General features: G+C 39.7%; 1 protein-coding gene and 1 long non-coding RNA gene across 3 annotated transcripts; one reads left to right on the top strand and one right to left on the bottom strand.

Annotated features, from left to right (window-relative positions):
* Positions 1–537: 537 nt before the first annotated feature.
* Positions 538–1,467, bottom strand: LOC137099885 (uncharacterized). Its single transcript, XR_010910823.1, has 4 exons — positions 1,248–1,467; positions 1,056–1,161; positions 830–855; positions 538–656 (listed from the first exon to the last, which is right to left on the bottom strand). It is a non-coding gene; the product is annotated as an uncharacterized lncRNA (long non-coding RNA).
* Positions 1,468–1,586: 119 nt separating this feature from the next.
* On the top strand, positions 1,587–21,434 carry ern1 (endoplasmic reticulum to nucleus signaling 1). Of its 2 annotated transcripts, XM_067477267.1 has the most exons (22): positions 1,588–1,858; positions 6,947–7,067; positions 8,930–8,963; positions 9,629–9,701; positions 10,584–10,656; positions 11,579–11,701; positions 12,256–12,357; positions 12,443–12,704; positions 14,389–14,467; positions 14,800–14,959; positions 15,317–15,432; positions 15,537–15,728; positions 16,038–16,302; positions 16,405–16,495; positions 16,600–16,789; positions 16,983–17,082; positions 17,216–17,415; positions 17,846–17,993; positions 18,464–18,591; positions 18,990–19,113; positions 19,467–19,534; positions 19,631–21,434. In XM_067477267.1, exons 1-22 carry the CDS (start codon positions 1,781–1,783, stop codon positions 20,186–20,188), a joined length of 3,285 nt encoding a protein of 1,094 aa, XP_067333368.1. In that variant the 5' UTR covers positions 1,588–1,780; the 3' UTR covers positions 20,189–21,434. The 2 variants fall into 2 exon arrangements, with proteins under 2 accessions (XP_067333369.1, XP_067333368.1); XM_067477268.1 differs by lacking the exon at positions 11,579–11,701 and having other exon boundaries at positions 1,587–1,858.
* Positions 21,435–21,480: the final 46 nt, after the last annotated feature.

Consider the following 21,480-nt stretch of genomic DNA (forward strand, 5'->3'; position numbering starts at 1 on the left):
GACAACACACTGCAAATGTACCTTTTTTTTGTCCTTTCGGCTTATGCCGCGAGTTCAGGGTCACCACAGTGGATCATTGTCAGCATGTTGATTTAGCAGTTTTCACACCGGATGCCCTTTCTGACGCAACCCTCTCCAAATTTCTAACGAGTTTGGACCAGCACTGCACAGCTGGGGAGGGGAAGGGGCTTTTAGGGGTTCAGTGTGTCCCAGAGGCTCTTTGACATGTATCCGAGACCGGGAATCGAACCACGGAACACGACTGTCTTTACCAACGGATCAGCACTGCAAATCTACTTAAAATCCAAATTCTTTGAAATTTCTTACGTCCCCCCATTTCCATTCTTAAAATATCTTAATGTTGAACTGTATCTTGCTTTAAAAGAGAGACTTGGTGAAATTGCCAAGAAACTCCAGTTATAACAAGACATGATGTGATCTTGCACTCATCTTAACCCGAGTGAATGGCCAACGAATAGTCCATTCAGGTTCAGAAAGTGCCCAAGTAATTTACCTAAACAAAAACTCTGGACAAGCTTGAAGACAAGTACTTTATTCGTGTTTCATTCCAGTCTGTGCAGCTTTTCCACTTCATTTGTGTCACTACCTAACTTACAGTGGACACATGTACCTCCCATGCATCACGGTCCAGTCCCCTGCAGGAAAAAGAAAGCTTAATAAGCATGGCTACTGAAACTCCATTCATGCTAAATTTCTCTTTGTGGGTCATGTCAGATCTAACATCTCTTCAAATGTAATCAGCAGTCTAACGCATAATAATCATCACTCATGACTATTAAGGCATTTTTAGATTACTTAAGAAACTTACTGTTGCCCCACACTGAAACACAGCTCCTGTATGCAAAAAAAAAAGATAAAACGTGGGAGTGAGATTAAATATTAAAGCCTACAAACATCAGATTGATATTGGAGGTTCAAGTCAGACTAAATAGTGACTTCATTTTCACATCAGAAGTCTAACGCATGGAAATCATCAATCCCGGACCAAAGATAAGAGATGAACGCAGTTTTATTCTCTTTCTAGAAGTACTCACTCTCGTGCAGTCACGAGGCCTGTGTGTCTTGCTGTAGCAGCAAGGTTCCACCACTTTTCTGCCGACGCGTGGCTGTGCAGCGGCCTCAATCACTGTGTCGCCAGCCCTGAGTCGAAATATTAAGATATTATTAAATATTCTGTAAAAGTAAAAATTTATTTAATATTGTTTGTTTTTAAAAAGCAATCTTACCACATTTTCCAAGTCGTTGCGCCCTAGTCACCTTCCTCAAACATGCTTTCAGTGTTTTCTCAGAAACTGAGAACTTTTCTGTTTAATCATGTATCATTGTAAGAACTACAAACCATAAACATATAACATTTCACAGACAAACCGCAAGCAAACATTCCGCCTCTAACTGGTCTGACCACAGAAAGCATGCTTTCCAAGGAAAAGACTGCGGAAGAAAATGTCCCCCGGATGTACTTTATAGCACATCCGGTGTGTGCACGTCTTTGCTCATTGGTCCGTGCTGACTCCACATGCCCCCTCCTCCTCTCCTGTGGACCATATCTATCCCAAAGTCCAACCCACACGGTTTTCACTCCAGGAAGAAGCGGATCCAGCGTTGTATCCGCCGCTGCACGCTCGCTGTCCTTCAGGCTACGGCATTGAAAAAAAAAACAACAACATTTGTTAACGCTGTGTTGTGAGCCAAATCGCGTTTTCTATGTAGTCAGCCGTCGTCCGCACCTACTGTCTATTCTGGTTTGTGACCACGAAATATGGACTGGACAGTGAGCAGTCGGGCCCTGGTGTGGTGCATTTTGGCGTTGCTTTGCTGCGCTGGTCTGCCACAAAAGGTAAGAGGGCTAACTGGGTAAGCTAGCTTAACTTAAGCTAGATAACACTAGTTCGGCTTTAACTCGCAACACTACACTTTTTAATTTAACGTGAACTAAATGGTGCCTTCGTTCTCACGTCCACTACCAATCCCACTGTTGATATGGTTATTTTAGTGAAGCAGTCATTCTGTCTGTGTGCCGTGTGTTGTCCTAACATGACAGAAGGAAGCTAACACCAACGCTATCTTGCTGGCTAAACGCCTTCGTTTTAAGTAACGTTAGCAGAAGCTGGGCTGTAGAAACCCCGTTATTAAATAAATTAAAACTGCATTGCTATAACATCAGTGGATCGTTTTCCAAATCATCAGTTCAGTGTCATAAATTCAGGAAACCTTTCTTCCACCATCAAAGCGTGATGACAAATTGTAAAACTGTGGGAGTGTGTGCTTATGGTTTTAAAACTAAGCTCTCCTTAAACTTATTAGTTCTCTTTCCCCAATGCCCCACAGGCATCTAAAACTCATTTAAAACTCTAGTTGATTCAAGAAAAGCAATTACACTAACGTTATTACTTGAGAAAATGGCACCCCACACATAAGGGAGTCAGTGTTGAGCTGTTAGGATGGCTTGGTGATGTGGTAATATTACTGTTTGGAGTTTAATTCACAACTTATCTAAGACTGTAAGCATGACTCGTGTTTAGAAAACCATTGAGCATATATGGATCCTGCACGCTGTGTGTTGCAAAGATTGCAAACTGAACAGTGCATGTGCGATGATGGCTAACTTGGGGCTGTTTTTATAGACATGCACTCTCCAGACAAAAGACACATTTAGATCAAACTGAAAAGAGGAAGCTTGAAAATGACAAAAAGAAATGGCTCTCTGTCTTGAGGTAAAGAGGAGTCTTGGCAGCATCTCTCATCAATGTCTGAATTACAGTCCATTAAAACCTTTGGGTTCTGTTGACAACATTTCCACAACCCTCTAAAATTTGCAAGATAGATACCATATGTGTGGTCTATCTTTAGATGCAGATTTTCAAAGTTCTACATAATAGCCTTATATTGTTACCTATTTTGTTGTGGTTACATAGATTAAATCATGTACTAACTGCCTCAGGCCAATTCAAAATACACTTCTGCACATCTAGAATTCTACCAGTACCAATTTTGCATAATCTGGCAGTGAAGCACAGTTGTTTTTTTTTCTCCCAAACAAAGCAGCTAGAGTATCATTTATAGTGGCCGGCACAAACTCCAGGTTGAAATCATTACCTTCCATACTAGTAAACCACAGCTAAGCAGGGGGTTAAAGTAGCCTTTTAATCCCCCTGTCATGTCTCATGTTTTCTCTGTTCATCTGTTAGTATAGTAAGGGTGGCAATGGCGTAACTGTGCATGTGAGAGATGCAAATAGAAGAGCTGCAGAGAGAAGACTGTATATAACTTCACAATTCAGCTGTTTTTAAGTTTAGCTGAATTTCCATTGTAAGAGGATGTCTGTAACTAACGAGGACCAACATGTGACATCCTCAACACTGATATAACATGATGGAGTGCAGCTGATAGACTGTGTTGACAAGTATGTTTGCTAAATGCCTCTCTAGTGATCTCTACTAAATCTTTGAGTGTTAAACAACTTGACTTCTGAATGAGCCTCTCTCTATCAAAGAGGCCTGCACCTGTCTTTTCTACAAATATTCCGTTTCAGCCGTGATAGATTATGTCAAATTGTTGTTGTGAGTCTCTGACGGAAATCAGACCTCCTCAGGCATGTCATCTTACGCAACCCCAAGGGGAAACCTCAAATTACTACCTTCTGGATGGATCATCAGAATAATTCTAATGCAGCATTGCATACATTTCCTTATGTACAAAAAGGGATTTTTTTTTTTAATCTACTTTCAAAACATATTTCTGGTGACTTGAAGCTTTTGGTTTTACATGCCTCCCATGACAAATAACCAAAGGTGTGATAAACATCTCTTGGTTCCTGTGTTGGTTTTTACTGTCTTCAAACAACTTGCAAAAAGACTGCTTATTGCTGCAGACAAGCTGCTAGTGGAAGACTGTATCTTTTTAATGAATTAACCATTAATTACGGTCATTTGATTAGACAGAGAGCACACAATCTCTGTTTGATGCATTCAAGTAGTAGGACAAACAAAACACTACATTACAGTTGTAGTCACTCACTCATTTATCATCTCACCATGTTTGTTTCAGTTCTATAGGATGTGAGGCAGCCATGAAAGTGAAAATCTTTGTGTGTTTCACTTGTTGCCACATGCATTTTGTGTCACTTTTTATGGCTTTTAAGATCCATTAAGTCCATCAAGTCCTTTGTAATAAATAACAGCCAGCGCACACAGTGCACCACATCTCTATTTCCTAACTTTGCTTTCCTCTCTGTGACCCCCCTCCGGCTGTGTTGCCACCTAGTATCCAGTTTTTATCCTGAAGTGCTTGTATAGCAAGAAAACTGCCAATTAAAACCAGACCTGTGTTCAGGTTTGTCTGGCATGCGGGAGGCTGTGAAACACAGTGGCACTCCAGCTTGTTGTCAGGCATATGATGAGTATTGTAGCTCATTCCCTTTCAAGCTGTGGTTGGTCATATTGCAAAAGGGAAAGTGAAGTCCTCATATCTGGTCAAAAACTGGGTCTGTCCTGGTTCTGTAGTATTACGCAACTCAGTTGCGCAACACCTGAACATTTCTGTTACACACAGAATAAGGAAATGAGATGCAATACCCCAAATGCCTGTCTTCTAAAAGTCTTATAACTCACATCCTGAGTTGCTGTGGGAATACAGACATTGAAAACCAGATATCACTGAAGCCTCACACTGTATAATAATTAACAGTTGCTAATTGTCCTTGTTCATTCGAAATCTTCTTCATAACAGATGTTATAAAGACGTTATTTACTTGTGAAACCAAAAACCCTGACAGAGGCTGCAGGGGGCCCAAGAAACAGATGAGTCACAGTTATGATTCTCCCATTGCAGTTGTTATGCCTGTGGGAACAGGCACAGGTGCACAATATTGACTAAAATACTTATATAGAATGTGAGACTACAGCAGGGGATCTGTAGGGAAATGTGAATGGACAGTTTCTATCTAAAGGTTTTGTGAAACTTTCAGTCAATGAGTTTGTCTGACACAATTGTAACATTCTTGTACTTTTACAAACCTAACATGCAGAATATACAAGGAGAAGGAACAGAGCATTGTAAAATACCCACTCACGCTTCTTGAACTCTCTGGCACTGGTCTATCTATTTATTTATTTATTTTTAAAGACTCTAGGAAAACACCCTAAATGACTGCTGTGATGGTGATTGCATTTGCTCTCCCTAACTCATGCTCAGGCCTGATGTATTAGCTTTGGTGGTTTGTTTGTGTCTGGCTTAAGAGCAATTAAACTCCCACAATCCTTATCTCATCAAACGTACACAAAGTAGTGTGTGTTAGTAATTACAAATTTGTAATCTGCATTATATGTATGGGCTGTTTGCACTACCCCCAGGGACCAATTTACAGGGATTATTCAGGGATGCTGATCAGTGCTGCTGTGGTCCAATAGGAGAATGAGTTGTCTCAACTGCCCACCTATTGTACATTGTGTCTAGACAGAAGGCGTAGTGTGAGCAGAGAAGTGGCCGTAACTCAAGTGTTCCATGAGTACAGGAACATTAGACTTAGCGTAAAGATGGCAGGCTTGGTGACATTTCCATTTTTTTCATTGCTGGGCTCACCCTGACATAATGGATATTAGGAAATTGGTTTAAACAGCGTACTTAAAATAATGATTGGCAACTCAGTAATGTAAAAAGATTGTAGGAAAGGTTCGGCCAGCTCTTTAAGTCTTATTATGGAGAAGCATATTTTTACCACTTTAAACAGCTTATATCAAAGCATCAGGCATGGAAAGGCTTCATTCATGTGACCTCTGGTTTGATGGGCTATCAAAGCATAGTAAGAGCATCAGACTCCTATACTGGACCGCTTCCTGCACACTAGTGCCAAGAACCATAAGATGCCCACAGCTTGGGTATTAAGAGCTGTGTTTTTTTGAATTTCATGGTGTGTGAGTGGAGCACATATTACTCACTGTGTTGTTAATTCTGACATAAGCCAACTCACATGGCTGGGTCACTCAGCAGCCATTGTGGTCCAGGGTCCTATTGTGTTCACTGAAATTTCTGCATCTTCATTCAATTTTTTTGTCCCTTTTTTCCTTTGTGTGTATCTTCAATGTCAGTATGTTGTTTTTTTGTTGTGGTTGTTTTTTTTTTTTTTTTAGTCTTGTCATTTACTTAAGCCTTTTGCCATGTTTGGTTATGTTCCTGCATGTCTGACTAGGAGTAAAAAGTTCCGCAAGGAAAGGTATCCATATGGCCCATCAGTTCTCTATTACTCTGTGCAGAAGTTGAGGCACTCTGTTTATTCAGTTCATTGCAAAATTCATTGAAAAAAAACCAGGCTAGACTCATGCTGGGTAGTAGCACGAGTGTGATGGTGAAGTTTAGAACAAACACACGTGTTCAGCTTCATGCAAAGTTTATCTCCCCCCCACGTGGCAACTCCTGGCTTGGCTACTTCAAACATTTCAGAACAACTCACTCAGCAGCCTACTCCCATTTACATACTTAACCAGCCATCTCCTTGTGTATTTTTCAGTTATCAGTGTAAGTATTGGGTTTTTTTAAGTTGTGATGCAGAACAAGGAAGCATACTGCCTCGACAGCCTACCACCCAACCCCCTTTCAACATTACTATACTGCCGTAATAATTGAAACAGGTCTCGCTTTCTACAATTTGGTAAACTTTTGATCATCTGCCAAATCTTATCACTAAATTAATTATTTCATTAGCATAATTATAATGAAATTTCCTCATTACTAAGCACACTCACATCGCTACAGTGTATATGTTGAAAACTATCACTTGCCATCCATAACAAGGTAATGTTAGCCATTGTAAAAGTTTGCAGCTGTTGCTAATCACAAACAAGAATGGTAACATTTCATTTTGACCACATGGTTATAGAAAATGTATTTATATTATGTGTGTGTGTGTGTACATATTGTGTTTTTGCAGGGTTTGGCCAGTGCGAGCACAGTTTCTCTTCCTGAAAGCCTGCTCTTTGTGTCCACCTTGGATGGAAACCTGCATGCTGTTAGTAAGAAATCAGGCTCTATCAAGTGGACTCTGAAAGGAGGTAAGGAGGAGACTAGAGCAGAGTGTAACTTTGTTTTTGTTTGTCTGTCAAGGCAGAGTTCTGGATTTAGGTTACGTTTGCCGGCCGTTGGTAGGCTGCCACTAGAAAAACATAAAAGAATGAAAGTAACAAAATAATTCCACACATTGGTTAACATGAGGTAAAACTTTATTCTCAAAATGTATTTCAGACTAAGCAGGAGACCCAGGGTTCTACCTGATTGAGTCATTATTCCATATCCCTAATATCCATATTTTCTGGTTTAAAAAATTGGTCTGAACTGTTCTAAGTAATGTTTTTCTAAAAATGTTATATCAAATTTTAGACTCTTTATTTGTTAACTAAAGAAAATATTTTCTAGAATTAATCTTGTCTTTAGACTCTACTTGAGGAAAATGCTCCTAGATGTTCTGTTAGACATGGAAACTAGGTAATTATTAACTAAACGAGGGGCAAATATAGCCTGTAATCAAGGTCAGAAAGGGCGAGGGTAAGCACCTCAGTGATGTATCATTTGCACAGCCAGCCTGTAGTAAGGTTACCCTGTAAATGTAGACATTGTATACTTTAAATATATATTAAATAAAATAGGCTTAGAAGTGGTTGAAAATATGTGCCACAACATTTGGAGAAGTTTCTTAGAATAGGATATAACAATTTAGGACTTTTACTGTTTTTATATGTAAATTTGTCACAACCCATCAGCAGTCTCATCCTTTTAAGTGTGCTACACTAAAATTTTTTGAGCCTAAAAGTCCTAGTTAGGTCCACCTAATGCCCAGATCATCAATAATCAGAGGCAGAAGCTGCTTCCTCCGCATCATCTGTTTTTCTGGAACACCGACTGAATATGAATTTGATCAGTTCTGTACCAGGCTTTGCAAACACCTGTTGTTGTGCTCCATACAGGCAACCATACACCCACATAGTTGGGGGGGCAGCAATCTTTTTCCTATACCAAGACAGCCCACATTCATGTCCTTTCACTGTTTGCTTGTCACTCCTCTCTGGATTTGCAAACATGTATTTATATTTCAACCAACCATAACTTTCTGTGCAAGATAGAAAACCTTTTATTTGCTCATAACTCTCTGCAATTACATGTAATGAATACTGATGCATCTTGTCATTGACCACCTTTGGCTAAGGCTATACACCTACTATTGTTGACCCCCTTGGGCTCCTCTAGAGATTGCCCCGTTTGGTCCACGCCCTGTATGCTCACACTGTGGGGGGGTGTTTGTGTTGTGGCATTGATGGTTTAGGCTTTACTGTTCTTGAGTAAAGTCCACACTAAACTGGCTAAATTCACTAAGTCAACCTTTCTCTCTGTTTTAGACTTTACAAGACCTATGAACAGTGTAAATTATTGTAGTATGTATGTGGAGCTTTTTAAAAATACTGGTATCTTAGTTTTAAATGGGTGACGTCAGTAGAGCGGCTTTTCTTAAAGGCAGCTCAGATTCATTTTCCATTTAGACAAAGAAATCAGGTTTACTTTTTCTGTGCTTGCTCCTGTAAACAAGCCATAGATGGAAAATGACTTGATTTAATGAAACTCTATATACACAAGATGTTCTAGTTCTTTTGAGATAATGATGGTCTATTTTGAACTAGTTTAATTCTCAACTTTTGTTCCCATAGTTGTTTCATGCTTGACTTGAGAAAGCCAGCATGACTGTTTGTCTTTCATGTTTGGCACAGGGGAGACTGTTTTCATTTGGACTTTGTGTTCTGTGCAGTTGAATGTCACCAACGTTCATGTCATTCTCTTACTCAACAGCGAATGGCCATGGTTACAGTTATAGGTTAATGTTCTTGTCAGTCCTGACTTTCATCTTGCTTCCTTTCTTTCCTCACAGATCCAGTTCTTCAGGTCCCCACACATGTGGCAGAGTATGTATCTTATAGTTGTTTTTTTGCATGGGTGTGCATGTATGACCTGACAGACAACATTATTGGCACCTACAAGTAATGCATATAATCTTTAGTATCTTTAAACAGCACATTAAGTTATGGGATACTGTACATTAGTTCAAAGGAAACGATTCTTGTAGTGAGCATGTCTGATGCAGGAGAAATGGGTAGATGTTACAGCCAGAAAACAGGTCGACCATCTTAGAAACTACAACATGTGAGTACTTTTGGTCAGCAGTGGTACAGAAAGTCAGAAAGTGGTCAGAGGAGTTTCAGTTGACAAACAGGTGAAAGGATTTTTTTGAGATATGATGGAACAAGTCTGTCCCATTGTGGCTCAAATGGAAAGCTTGTATGATCCTAGTGCCAACACAGTGAACCCTTAAAGACATTGTACTTAATTTGTTCTTCAGTAGGTAAGACTGGTTTTTGCACAGTGTGAAGAATCAACACATCAAACTATTCATAATATTTTGGCTAATCATTTAATATTTTTGTGTGCTGCACCTCTCTGTAACAAAAGACAGTGAAACGGTGACAGGAACTTGTTCAGCTTGTCTTGTGTGTCAGTCATACTAATTGCTTACATAATCTCCTTTTACTGGCCCAGAGATGTGATCCTGTACCTTTTTCACTCTAAACAGGCCGGCTTTTTTACCTGACCCCAACGATGGCAGCCTGTACTCTCTGGGAGGAAAAAACAACGAAGGCCTCACAGTAAGAGGAACTAACTGTATCACAAATTATAAGCCCCCTTTTTCATTTTTTTTCTTTTTTTGTAAGAAACCCTCTTCACTTCCTTGTTCTATAGAAACATGATGCAGAAAGTAATGCACTCTCCATTTTCTCACTCTAGAGTTGCAAGTGTGTGTGTACAGTCTATATATACGCACACTGTCACTGGCCAGCAGCTCTGGCAGGAATTCAGCTTTTACAGTGTTATAATTTCTCAGTTTTTAAGTTGAAACTGTCAAAGATGAAAATTCTCCATTTATTATTGAGGTCACAGTGAGTAGTGGAGTCACACTGTAGTGCATTATAAGAACCAGCGGCTCTAATGTTTTGTCACTCTAAATGGCTGGATGGTATTGGAAAAGACTTTTGTCACCTTTTAATAAAATATATATTGCTACAGAAAAAATACTGGAACTTTGACTAGATGACTTGAATAGCTGCGTTTAGAAAGAACTCCTTGTTCTAGAAGTATTGGGAAGATGTTACAGTTGAAACATTAAAAACACTCTGCACAGACAGAAGTAGGTGGAGGGAGAGCTGGTGGCTGACTGGTCAGTGTAGGGACACACTTCATGTAAACTTGGCATTTACCACTCGCGTTCACTTTCTTTAGTTGCAAATGGATACGGTCAATTGACTGTCCAGTGAACAGCGCTATTGTAGCACGTCCATGCTCAGCACTGGTTACGGCAAACACAAACAGGAGCCCTGCAACTGCTCCTCTGAAGGGATTTTAGAGGGAGGAGTAAAGTTCCTTTATATATTTACTCACCATGAAAGTACTCTCAACAAAGTAACGGTTTTGTGTGTGTCTGTGTGTGTTTGTACTTTTTTTTAACTATTTTATTCATTTTGCTTGTACAGAAATTACCCTTCACAATACCTGAGTTGGTCCAAGCCTCTCCGTGTCGCAGTTCTGATGGAATCCTTTACATGGGTAAATTCTCTTATGTTGCCTTTTGATTAAACATACTGTTCTACATGCTACAGTCTCCTCTGTGAGATTGAACTGAATTGTGGTCATGAGTTTGCTTATCCATAAACGGGTGCAGTTCATGCCGTACTGTGGCTCTTCACTTGAATGAGCCGGTGTTATCTGGTTTAAACAGAAAACGTTACCGTGCCTTTCTGTTCCACTGATTCTGCAGTTGTAGCCTGTGCTCTTTTGAATTTACAGCAGTTAAAGGAGGAAAGGTAATCTGCCCTAGTGACTGTGTCATTGTTTAGAGAGAAGCTGGTGACATTTGCCTCCTAGCAGTCATTATCAGTGAGGCTTTTGTTTTTTCAGTCAACTGAAGCTTCAGCCACCACAAAGCGTATTGTTGATGCAAAGGTCTAAAAACCCTACAGGGTTGAATTTTCACTCTGGGTATTTGCCAAGTGTAGATTGCTTGGGCTGAGGATTTCTGCAATCTTTCTTCATCAAGTTGAGTATTTAAAATTAAGCAGTGTTACCCTTACCATTTTTAATAATCTGATGTTTTAACTGCCACACCCTGAAAACGTAAAATAAGCGACATGCCAGAACAAAGAGGCCATGGGTTGGTCAATTAATGATAGAACAAACACCCATCACTGGGAATGTTATCCTGCTTGACTGGGCTTGCACACGGTGCTCCTTTTGCTAAATATTTTATACATGGGTGCAAATAAAGGCTTATTCAGATTATTTATTCTAATAAAAGCGAGAAATGAAAACCTTCTGAAGTGCAACCCTCTTCCTGGTTCAACAGGTATTCGATAGGTGTTCCATTTACAGAACTAGTGTGCAGAGGTTTACACTGAAACAACATGCGCTTTTGTCCAGAGTGAAAAATGCTGTCATGGCAGTGATACAGTTGATCATATTTAATGGACAGGTAAGAAGCAGGACTTGTGGTATGTGGTGGACCTGTTGACAGGTGAGAAGCAACAGACCCTGACATCCTCCTTTGCTGAGATGCTCTGCCCCTCCTCATCTCTTCTCTATCTTGGACGCACAGGTAAAACCAAAACTGGCAATACATCTCCAGCTTTTTATTCCTTACCTCACCTACCTCATCATAATAATGGCAGCCTATCCCACTAAATTGTTGTATTTGTTTCATATGATCTAAAACTCCTATTTGGCTCCTGCTTAACTGTATTGTCTTCAACAAAACAACAACAAAACAACAACAAAACCACCAGGCAGCAAACAACAACAAAACCACCAGGCAGCAATCTGTCCTCACTGTTATATGGCAGGGGAAGCTAGCTTGGTAAGCCTAGACCAGGGCCTTAAGCATATGAGCTCTGCAAATTGAATACTTTTTATAAATCTTTAACAAAGTTACTTTGTCAGCCATTAGCATATATTAACTTTTTATTTATTTATTACCCTTTGTTTGTTTTGTTTTAGTTTTTTCAATTAGTTTTTGTAGTGAAGGAAACTCATGACTGTAATACACCCAGAAATGAATTCCCAAAGTTTGGTTTTTGCATATGTCAGATAGGGACAGTAAAACAACCCATTCTTAACCTGTGTGAATACATCAGTGGTTCATCTCCCTGTTAGAGTATACCATCACCATGTATGACACCAAGAACAGAGAGCTACGCTGGAATGCCACCTATTCTGACTACGCATCCACTCTTCCTGATGATGACACCAAATACAGTAAGAGGATTAAACACTGACCTTTTGGAAGTTTCATTTCTGACTGACGATGTCAGTTACCTGTTGCTTTTATCTTTTATTACAGAGATGGCTCATTTTGTGTCTAATGGTGATGGTCTCGTGGTGACTGTGGACAGTGAATCTGGAGATGTTCAGTGGGTCCAGAACTACAACTCTCCTGTGGTGGCCATGTATATCTGGCAGCGCGAGGGCCTCCGCAAAGTTCCCCATACTAATGTGGCTGTGGAAACACTGCGTTATCTCACTTTCATGTCGGGGGAGGTTGGCCGAATTACCCAGTGGAAATACCCATTTCCCAAGGAAAAGAAGCCCAAGAATAAGTTCATGTAAGCAGACTGGGTTTGTTTTGTATGCTTTTAATCTTAAGATTATTACTACTTTAAAATTTCAGCAGTTTCAGTTTATGTGTCTCTTTGACTGTCACACTCTTGAATATCATTCAATGTTCCCATTGTATGACTCACTGAAAGGGTCAGTTCAAAAATATACTGCCATAATGTTGGGCTTGAGTCTAAAGGTCTTTACACACTAGAAGGAAATTTCCAGACAGTTTTTTTTATTTTTTTTAAAAACGTGTTCGATATTTTCTAAAATTGTTTTTGAACCACTAACTTGTCAGTGAGCAATTTCTCTTCCTGAGAAATTGGCATTTATATTTTTCTTCCCTAGGTCTATTTCTCTAATAGACCTGTCACTGGTGACAGGAACAACTCTGACCTATCACCATGCAGCTTGCTGCAACATCACACTAAGACAGTGTGTGATGTTAGTGGGCTTACAAGGGAGTCTGTGGGGCATAGGTAACATGCAAAATGATTTTTGTGCTGGATGAGGTTAGAAACATGTCAAAGTATAGCACAGGCTTTTTTCCTTTATTGTTTGACTGCAGCACTGTTCCCTGTTCCCACATGTCCCAGAACACCTGTTACTTTTCAGTGGTTTAGAAAAGTTATGGAAAGTAGAAGAAAAGGTCAAATCACCTGGAAAACATTTTTATTATGAAAAACCAAAAAAAAATTTTTTTTTATATTCTCATGGTCTCCTTTTGCTGAGGATTACCTGTCACACATCTGTAGCTGAAATGTGAGCTACTGTATGTTCAGTGACTGGATGGGGTTAGAATGAAATAATATAAACACCCACATGTATCCTTACAGAAATGTATCCTGCTAAACAAGAAATGTAACTTAAGTAGTAGTTAGCTGGTACATGAATATAATTAAACTCTCTGTTGTCTGAGCGCCGCATTATATTTATTTGGCTCTGTAGTTAACATTGTCTGTTTGGTTAATATTATATCTCTGACATTATTATTTTACCTGCAGATTTAGATTTCAGGTCAAGTTTGTGATTTGAATTATTTCAATTCAGTTGAAACAACTCTGTTGTGCATCGATGTAGCTGGAAGATACACCTACTGATTTATTTATTAAAGGGCAATATTTTACCTAAGACACACGGCTAAGGTGCTGTTAAGTAATTTGGCTCCCTAAAATTTCTCCTGTGCCTCTTAAACTGTGGTTTTGAAAACAACAACAACTCATGAAATTTCATATATCCAGAAGAATGTCTGAAAGCAAATGCTCCAACTCCTGCACCAAGTAGTGAAATTCTTCACGTTTCCCTTTCTTCACAGTATAAGGATGCAGTCATTGTTTTCCGCAGAATTGTAATCAGGGTGTTTTATGTGAAATCTATTTTTGTAGCCACTTCCCCCCCTTTTTAAGTTTTTAAAAATATATATTGTCATATTTCATGTGAATATTTGGGCTGTGTTTAATGCTCCTCTACTCGACTACTTTCAACTCTGGTTTCACACAACACTATTTCTTTATATAGTGTTTCTTTCTTTATAACACCTGCTCCTGTAAGTTTCAGAATACATAATATACTGTACAGTCTTTTTGAATTCAGTTATTCCTCTTTTGAAGATTGTATTCAGCAAAACATGGTGTAAAGAACTTCTACAAGTGAGCAGGCCATTGTTTGACTGTGCTTTGACTTTTTCAGGGCCACGCTGTATGTGGGTAAATACTTCACCAGTCTATATGCCTCACCCTCCCTGGTGCATGATGGAGTCACTGTGGTGGTGAGTGACATATATATTTTCACCTAAGCAGAATAGAGTTACTATAATTAGTTTGACTAAAAATAGAACATTTTGTATTGCTGTTAAAATATGAGCAAGTTATGTATTACATCCAATTTTCCCAATAGTTAGTTGATCCAATTGTTTCATGCTTTCCTAATCACCGTTTTTGAACAGTAGGTTTTCAAGTATGCCAGTGACTACATATGCGTACATCAAGTTCCAGTTGTGTCGTAGCTTGCTTGGAGAAAGATTTTACTAATGTAACTTTGTAATGGTGAAATTATTAAGGTTTTTTTTATTAAAAAAATGTCAATTGTTTGCACACACAGCCCCGTGGCAGCACATTCCCTATGCTGGAGGGGCCTGGCAGTCAGGAGATTGAAGAGGACAAGGAGTGTGTTATCACACCCAGTACCAGTGTCAAGTTCAATGCTGCACTTCAGGAACAAAACCGAATCAACTTCATGAAAAACTACTTGCTTCTCATAGGTATTAAATTAGTACATGACATCAAACTGTCAGATTTGGTTTAAGCCATTTTCTCTTACAGTAAGAAAGAAGCTCCATTTATATCAATTAAGTGTGATATCAGGAAAGGTAATGCATCTCATCATAAGATTTTTATTGTTCTTTCTTTGGAGCTCATATTCAATTGTGGGGCTTTTGTTGTAGTATGACACTATGCTGTACTGAGACTTTCCTCTGCCCTCTGCTGGACGATAAGGGGCTACTGACCTTATTGTGTCTATGCCAATTAAGCTGAAAATGAAAATACTTACACAAGTGGATTAGCTGAAGGTGCACAATTCTGGAGCTGCAAATTCATAAGTTTAGTCTCATTTTTAGGTCATCATGAGACGCCACCTGAAGCTCACAATAAGATCTTGGAGAAGTTCCCTGACAATTTTCCTCGCAATCAAGCCAATGTCATCCCACCTACCACTGACAAGAAAGTAGAGGAGGTGTGATTTTATAATATATTATTTGAAGTACTTACTAAAGTATCCAAGCATCTGAGAAAGATTTCTTCACTTTCTTTCCTTTGTCCGCTCCTTTAATGTTGTAGAAAGTGAATGATAGCGGTATGGACGATGGTCCCCCCCCTCCTCTGCCTGAAACATCAATCCAAGAACCTGGGGCCAGTCGCTCTATTCGCCCAGAAGCTCCTGTGGACTCTATGCTCAAAGACATGGCCACCATCATCTTCTCCACCTTTCTCCTGGCTGGCTGGGTAGCCTTTGTGATTACCTATCCCAAAGTAAGTCAAACAATTCCACCTAGTGGAATTGTCAAGGACCTGCCATTGCATAAGGCATAAAGAAGCAATGGTAGACATTATTTATTGCTGCATTGAAAATTTTGTAACGTAAAAGCACTCGTAACAAAATGTATTTCCATGTGTCAAAAGTAACATTGGTGCAAGTTTAATTTTTGATCTTAATGGGGTCCTCGTGTGTTTCTAAGTGGTAGGAGTTTTTAAAAACCTGAAACAATACACAAACAGCTTCACAAAGAACCTAGTTTGTTATTTTTAGAGCATTAGACGCAGTGTCCTCTCTTACCACAGAGTGTACACAAGCAGCAGCAGCTGCAGCATCAGGAGTTCCAGAGACAGATGGAGGAGAGGTTGGAGCTGCTCCAGAGGCAGCAGCCATTTCCCCCTACAGACACAGGCCTGGGCTTGGCGCCTGACAGCGACTACCTTGAAGTGACCCGAACTCGCTCAGAATGCTCAGATCACAGCAGCCCTAATGTCACCCCCCGTGCTTCCAACCACTCTAATCTGTCAGTGTCTGAGCTTGGCAGTTTAGCCAATGAGCACGAGGATGCAGGTAAATATCAGCAAATTCGAGAAAACGTACACATTTGTTTGTGCTTATTTAACACTAAATTATCCATATTAACTTGTTTGTCTGAAATTACATCTTTATCAGGGGACAACTCCAGCGTTGTAAAAGTGGGCAACATAACTTTTAATCCAAAAGAGGTCTTGGGTCATGGTGCTGAAGGCACGATCGTGTACAAGTACGTCTGAACAACCAACCAATAACCTTTTTATGACATTTGTTTGGTTTGTAAAACACTGACAAATTATCACTTTATTTATGTTGTTTTTTTTTCTCCACAAGGGGTCAGTTTGACAACCGTCCAGTGGCAGTGAAGAGAATTCTTCCAGAGTGCTTCAGCTTTGCAGACAGAGAAGTCCAGCTGCTGAGGGAGTCAGACGAGCACCCGAATGTCATCCGCTACTTCTGCACGGAGAGGGACCGTCAGTTTCAGTACATCGCCATTGAACTTTGTGCTGCTTCACTTCAGGAGGTAAAGAATGGCTTAATAAGCGGCTTCAGAACTTTTGTGCTGAGTTTAGGAAAGGTGATTTTAAAATTTGGCAAATTTGACTCTTTTTAAAATTAATTGTTTTGCACTTTTGTTTTTTTATTCCTAATGGTGCATTTTTTATGCTTTTAGTATATAAACAGCCTTTTATAGATCCTGTATTTTATCTTTTCAGTATGTGGAGAAGAACGATTTTGATCGTCATGGACTAGAGCCTGTCATGCTGCTTCAGCAGACCATGTCAGGACTGGCCCATCTGCACTCTCTTAACATAGGTATCATCACTAAATAAAAAACTCTTTCCTATTCACTATAGCATTGGGTAATTTGCTTTATCCTACACCATCTATACCACCACAGTTGCTGAAAGCTTTTTTTCTGTTTTAACCTTTTGCTTGTTTTTTTCAGTCCACAGAGATTTGAAACCTCACAATATCCTGGTGTCTATGCCCAACGCCCATGGTCGGGTCCGGGCCATGATTTCAGACTTTGGCTTGTGTAAGAAGCTGGCAGTGGGCCGCCACAGTTTCAGCAGAAGATCTGGTGTCCCAGGCACTGAGGGCTGGATTGCCCCCGAGGTTCTCAGTGAGGACTGCAAAGACAACCCAGTGAGTCAGTGGTAGAGTAGCAGGCATCTAATGGCAGGACAAAGATTTTGTGCTCTAGTTTTCAGTCGGCTCTTTTAAAGTGTCAGTTTTGAGGCTGCTACAGTGAGGATTCCCAGAAGTTTCCATCACAAAGTTTTACAGTTATGACAGAACCAGTCATTAATTCAAGTCTTCAATCTAAAAATGAAAAGCCCAAAAATAAAAGGTGTGAGCATGTATGCCAGCCCCAGAGCAGCTCCCCCATCGGTGGGTGTGGGTGTAATTGTGAGTACGACTGGGTGAATAAGAAGTACTTTGGGAACCAATAAGGTAGTAAATGTAGTGCAGACCATTTACCATTTAACCTAATAAACTTAATAATCCAATGCAAGCACTTTATTGATTTATTGTGTGCAACATTGTGATCTACTTTTTTTTTCCCCCCTCATAGACCTGCACTGTTGATATCTTCTCTGCTGGGTGTGTGTTTTACTACGTGGTGTCCCAGGGAAGTCATCCTTTCGGCAAATCTCTGCATAGGCAAGCAAACATCCTACTGGGCAGATACAGCCTAGACCATCTGCAAACAGACAAACATGGTGAGAATTAAACATTAATTATGTAGTTGCAGGTAAATATAAATGACTACATGTATATAGAAAAGACTGGATGGCTTTTTCAGAGCACATTTTAAACTGAGACAAAAAGTTTTTTTTTAAATAAAGTAAAAAAGCATTAGGGACATTAAACGTAAAACCTAATTAAATAATAAACTACAAAATAAAATTTGTTTCAAAGAATTAAATATTAAACATATAAACATTAAACAAAATAAAGTACATAAAATACAAATTGGGGGGGAGATCATAAACATCCATTGTGCAGTTATTTTGAAGTAATACATTTTGCTGCAAGTTCCTTCAAATGCAAAAGAGAAAACAAACTCATAAAGGGATCATAGAGTAAAGCCGTCTCAATGTAGATTTAACATCAACAGGAAGCAGGTTCTGTCTGTGCAGCATAGTACCTCAAACTAGGTTTTTAAAAATTATATTTCACTGATTTTCAGCGGACATTGTAGCCATAGACCTAATAGAGCAGATGTTGAGGATGGAGCCCCACAGTAGGCCTTCAGCTGAGAGTATCCTCAAACACCCTTTCTTCTGGAGCCTGGAGAAGGAGCTGCAGTTCTTTCAGGTCAGTCTTTATTCTTAAATCAGTGTAACTGCCCTCTGGAAAGATCCTTTTTTTAGCTGGTGCTCTGCTTACTCAACTTGGTTACTGCTGTACAGATTACCAGTGTACACACACTCAGCCATTCTGAAAATGGTATAAATCCACACGTATTTTCTGGTGAGAAAATTCTCAAGCCAAACCTGTTGGACGTATGAAAACTATCCTCTATGGTGAATGAAGTCCTTACTTTCTTTACTGATATCCTAGCACAGGTGACTATGCTTGCACCTCCGTGCCCCAACACAATGCAAAATAAAGTTGTGTGGGGGCTTTTGTGTGTAAAAATGTTTATAATGAGAACAATATTGCAGGCTGTGTGGCATATTTGTTGTTCACTCTTTTTTTGTGACCGCTTGTAGGATGTGAGCGACAGAATAGAAAAGGAACCACTGGACGGACCAATCGTGAGACAGTTGGAGAGAGGTGGGAGGGCTGTTGTCAAGGGTGACTGGAGAGAGCATATCACAGTGCCACTGCAGACAGGTATGAGACTGGCTAAATTTATCAAAATATGTAAAATCCCAGGGCCACCCCTTTGGAAAATACGTGTGTTACTTCTAACTTGGTTATAGTACTCAAAGAAGCTTGATGTAGTCACTGCACTAAATGTTTTATCTTGCTAACTGACTTACCATCATTTGATATTTTCTGTCTGCTGCTTCCTGTCAGCATTGACACAGTCTGAGTGGATGATATTTTCTCAAAATTTGCTTGTTTACTTATTAGTCAACAAAACTGCACAGATAGTCATGAAATGACCAGATAGGCAAAAAGGCTGTTTTAAATTACAGAAATTTGAGATTATGAGATTGATGCCAGAGGATTTCTTTTCTCAGATCTGAGGAAATTCCGCTCCTATAAGGGTGGGTCTGTTAGAGACTTGCTGCGTGCAATGAGAAACAAGGTAAGAGTGTATCCTTGTGACTAGTATAAACAGTTTTGTATTAAAATCAAGCTGGTTTCTGTTGACTTACTGACTTACTTGACCTTTCTTCAACAGAAACATCATTACAGAGAATTGCCTGTGGATGTACAGGAGACCCTGGGCTCCATCCCTGATGACTTTGTGTGTTACTTTACTTCCCGCTTCCCACATCTGCTGATGCACACCTACCTGGCCATGCGGACCTGTGCCCCTGAAAGGCCATTCCTGCCTTATTACGCCACTCCAGAGCAGCTTGCAAAAATACCGGCCCAATACACAAACCCAGCTCCACAAAGACAAAATGAGTCTGGTTCTCAACACCTGACAACACACACGTCACCACCTTCCTCACAACCCCAGGAACCTACACATCTATCACAGTGTGCACAGGTCTGTCACACGGAACCTACTGAATCATTCCCCTCTACATCACCAGATGAGCCTTCATCTTCACAATTACCGGTTCAGACAGTGCAACCAGCATTGTCCACACAGGCTGACTTGGACAGTCAAATGATTAACCTCACATTTGAATCTGAATCACCTATAGTTCCTTTCAGGCAAAGACAACCCGTTCAGTCTAAAATGGACGCACTGCCAGATCCTCCTACACACGACAACGAACCAGTGTGAACTGGACTTGACACTGGCCTGGCACAGGTGGCAGCATCGCTTTAATGAGCAGACACTAAGTGGGCTCAGTTGCTGTGTCATGAGCCGGTGAGGACCAGGCCTGCAGTGCCTGGGATCCACAGCTATGTGCAGTAGCTAGACCCTGGATTAAGTGCCTTCTGCTCACCTGGGTTAAAATGTTCCCAAACCGTCCACAAGTTCCGTCTCTGTCTGGATTATGGGTGTTACGTTGACGTTTTCTTGTAGCTGGACTGAGCAAAGGATTTTTTTATTTTTTTTTATTTATAATGGCATGTCCCAAAAATGTTTGTCCAGGAATATTTGGCCACTCTCTGGGGAAACATGTCTGAATATTGTTAAACAAGTGAGTACTTTCATTGTGCAATGTATTTCTGAGTAAGCCTGTTCACTGCACAGATACCGTATGTATATTTTTATATAGACTGATTCAGAATTTGAATCATTGATGATTTAATGTGGCCAAAGTGCCTTTTTAAAGAACTATCACTGTGCTATAGGGGTACAGCTCTTTAAAATGACTATGACTATGCTAAATGTGCTTTACTCTAGTTTATGCTGCTAGACTGCTTCTTATTTGTCAATCAAGACTCTGCTGCCTCGATAGTTGTGGAATCTTCCAAACGCTGTTCAGGCTGGCAACTGAATACAGGAGGCAATTTTATCATCATGTGATTGATTATGGTCAAATATGAGTTCAGGCAGCAGATTGCTCATGTAGTAAAACTTTTCAAGGGTCTCAAAGTGAAGTTAAAGACTTGCACATTAAAATCTTTTTTTTTTTTTTTTTTTTAATACCAAGATTGTGTTTGTGCATTGATCTCGGTGCATCTCAAATGGGGATCAGGAAAAATAACAAATATTTAACTGGGTTCCTTAAAGAATTTACTTTTTATTTACAATGTGAACAAAGAACTACAGAATAACTAATGATCTAAACTCATTGTCAGGGATATCATGCAGTGGATGTTCACCTTAACCCACTGAAGCATTACGGTTCTTACATCTGAACACAACATATTATAAGCTCACAGGGAACATTAAACTGATATTATGTTGATTTCACAACCTAATCCTGCTGAAAAGTACAAATTAGTAAAAAATTAACAAAGTTCAAAATGAATATTAACAGGTTTTTACAGAAGTGTGGCAATTATTTCTCTACATTGTTTGGTGTTATAAATTCTGTTATGTTTTATTGATACGTTTGAATACATTTACACATAGATTTTGTATTTTATTTTTTAATAATGTGATTTGTGGTCTGAAGAGGG

The sequence above is a fragment of the Channa argus genome, chromosome 15 (genome assembly GCF_033026475.1).
Source record: "Channa argus isolate prfri chromosome 15, Channa argus male v1.0, whole genome shotgun sequence".
NCBI classification, from domain to species: Eukaryota; Metazoa; Chordata; class Actinopteri; order Anabantiformes; family Channidae; genus Channa; species Channa argus.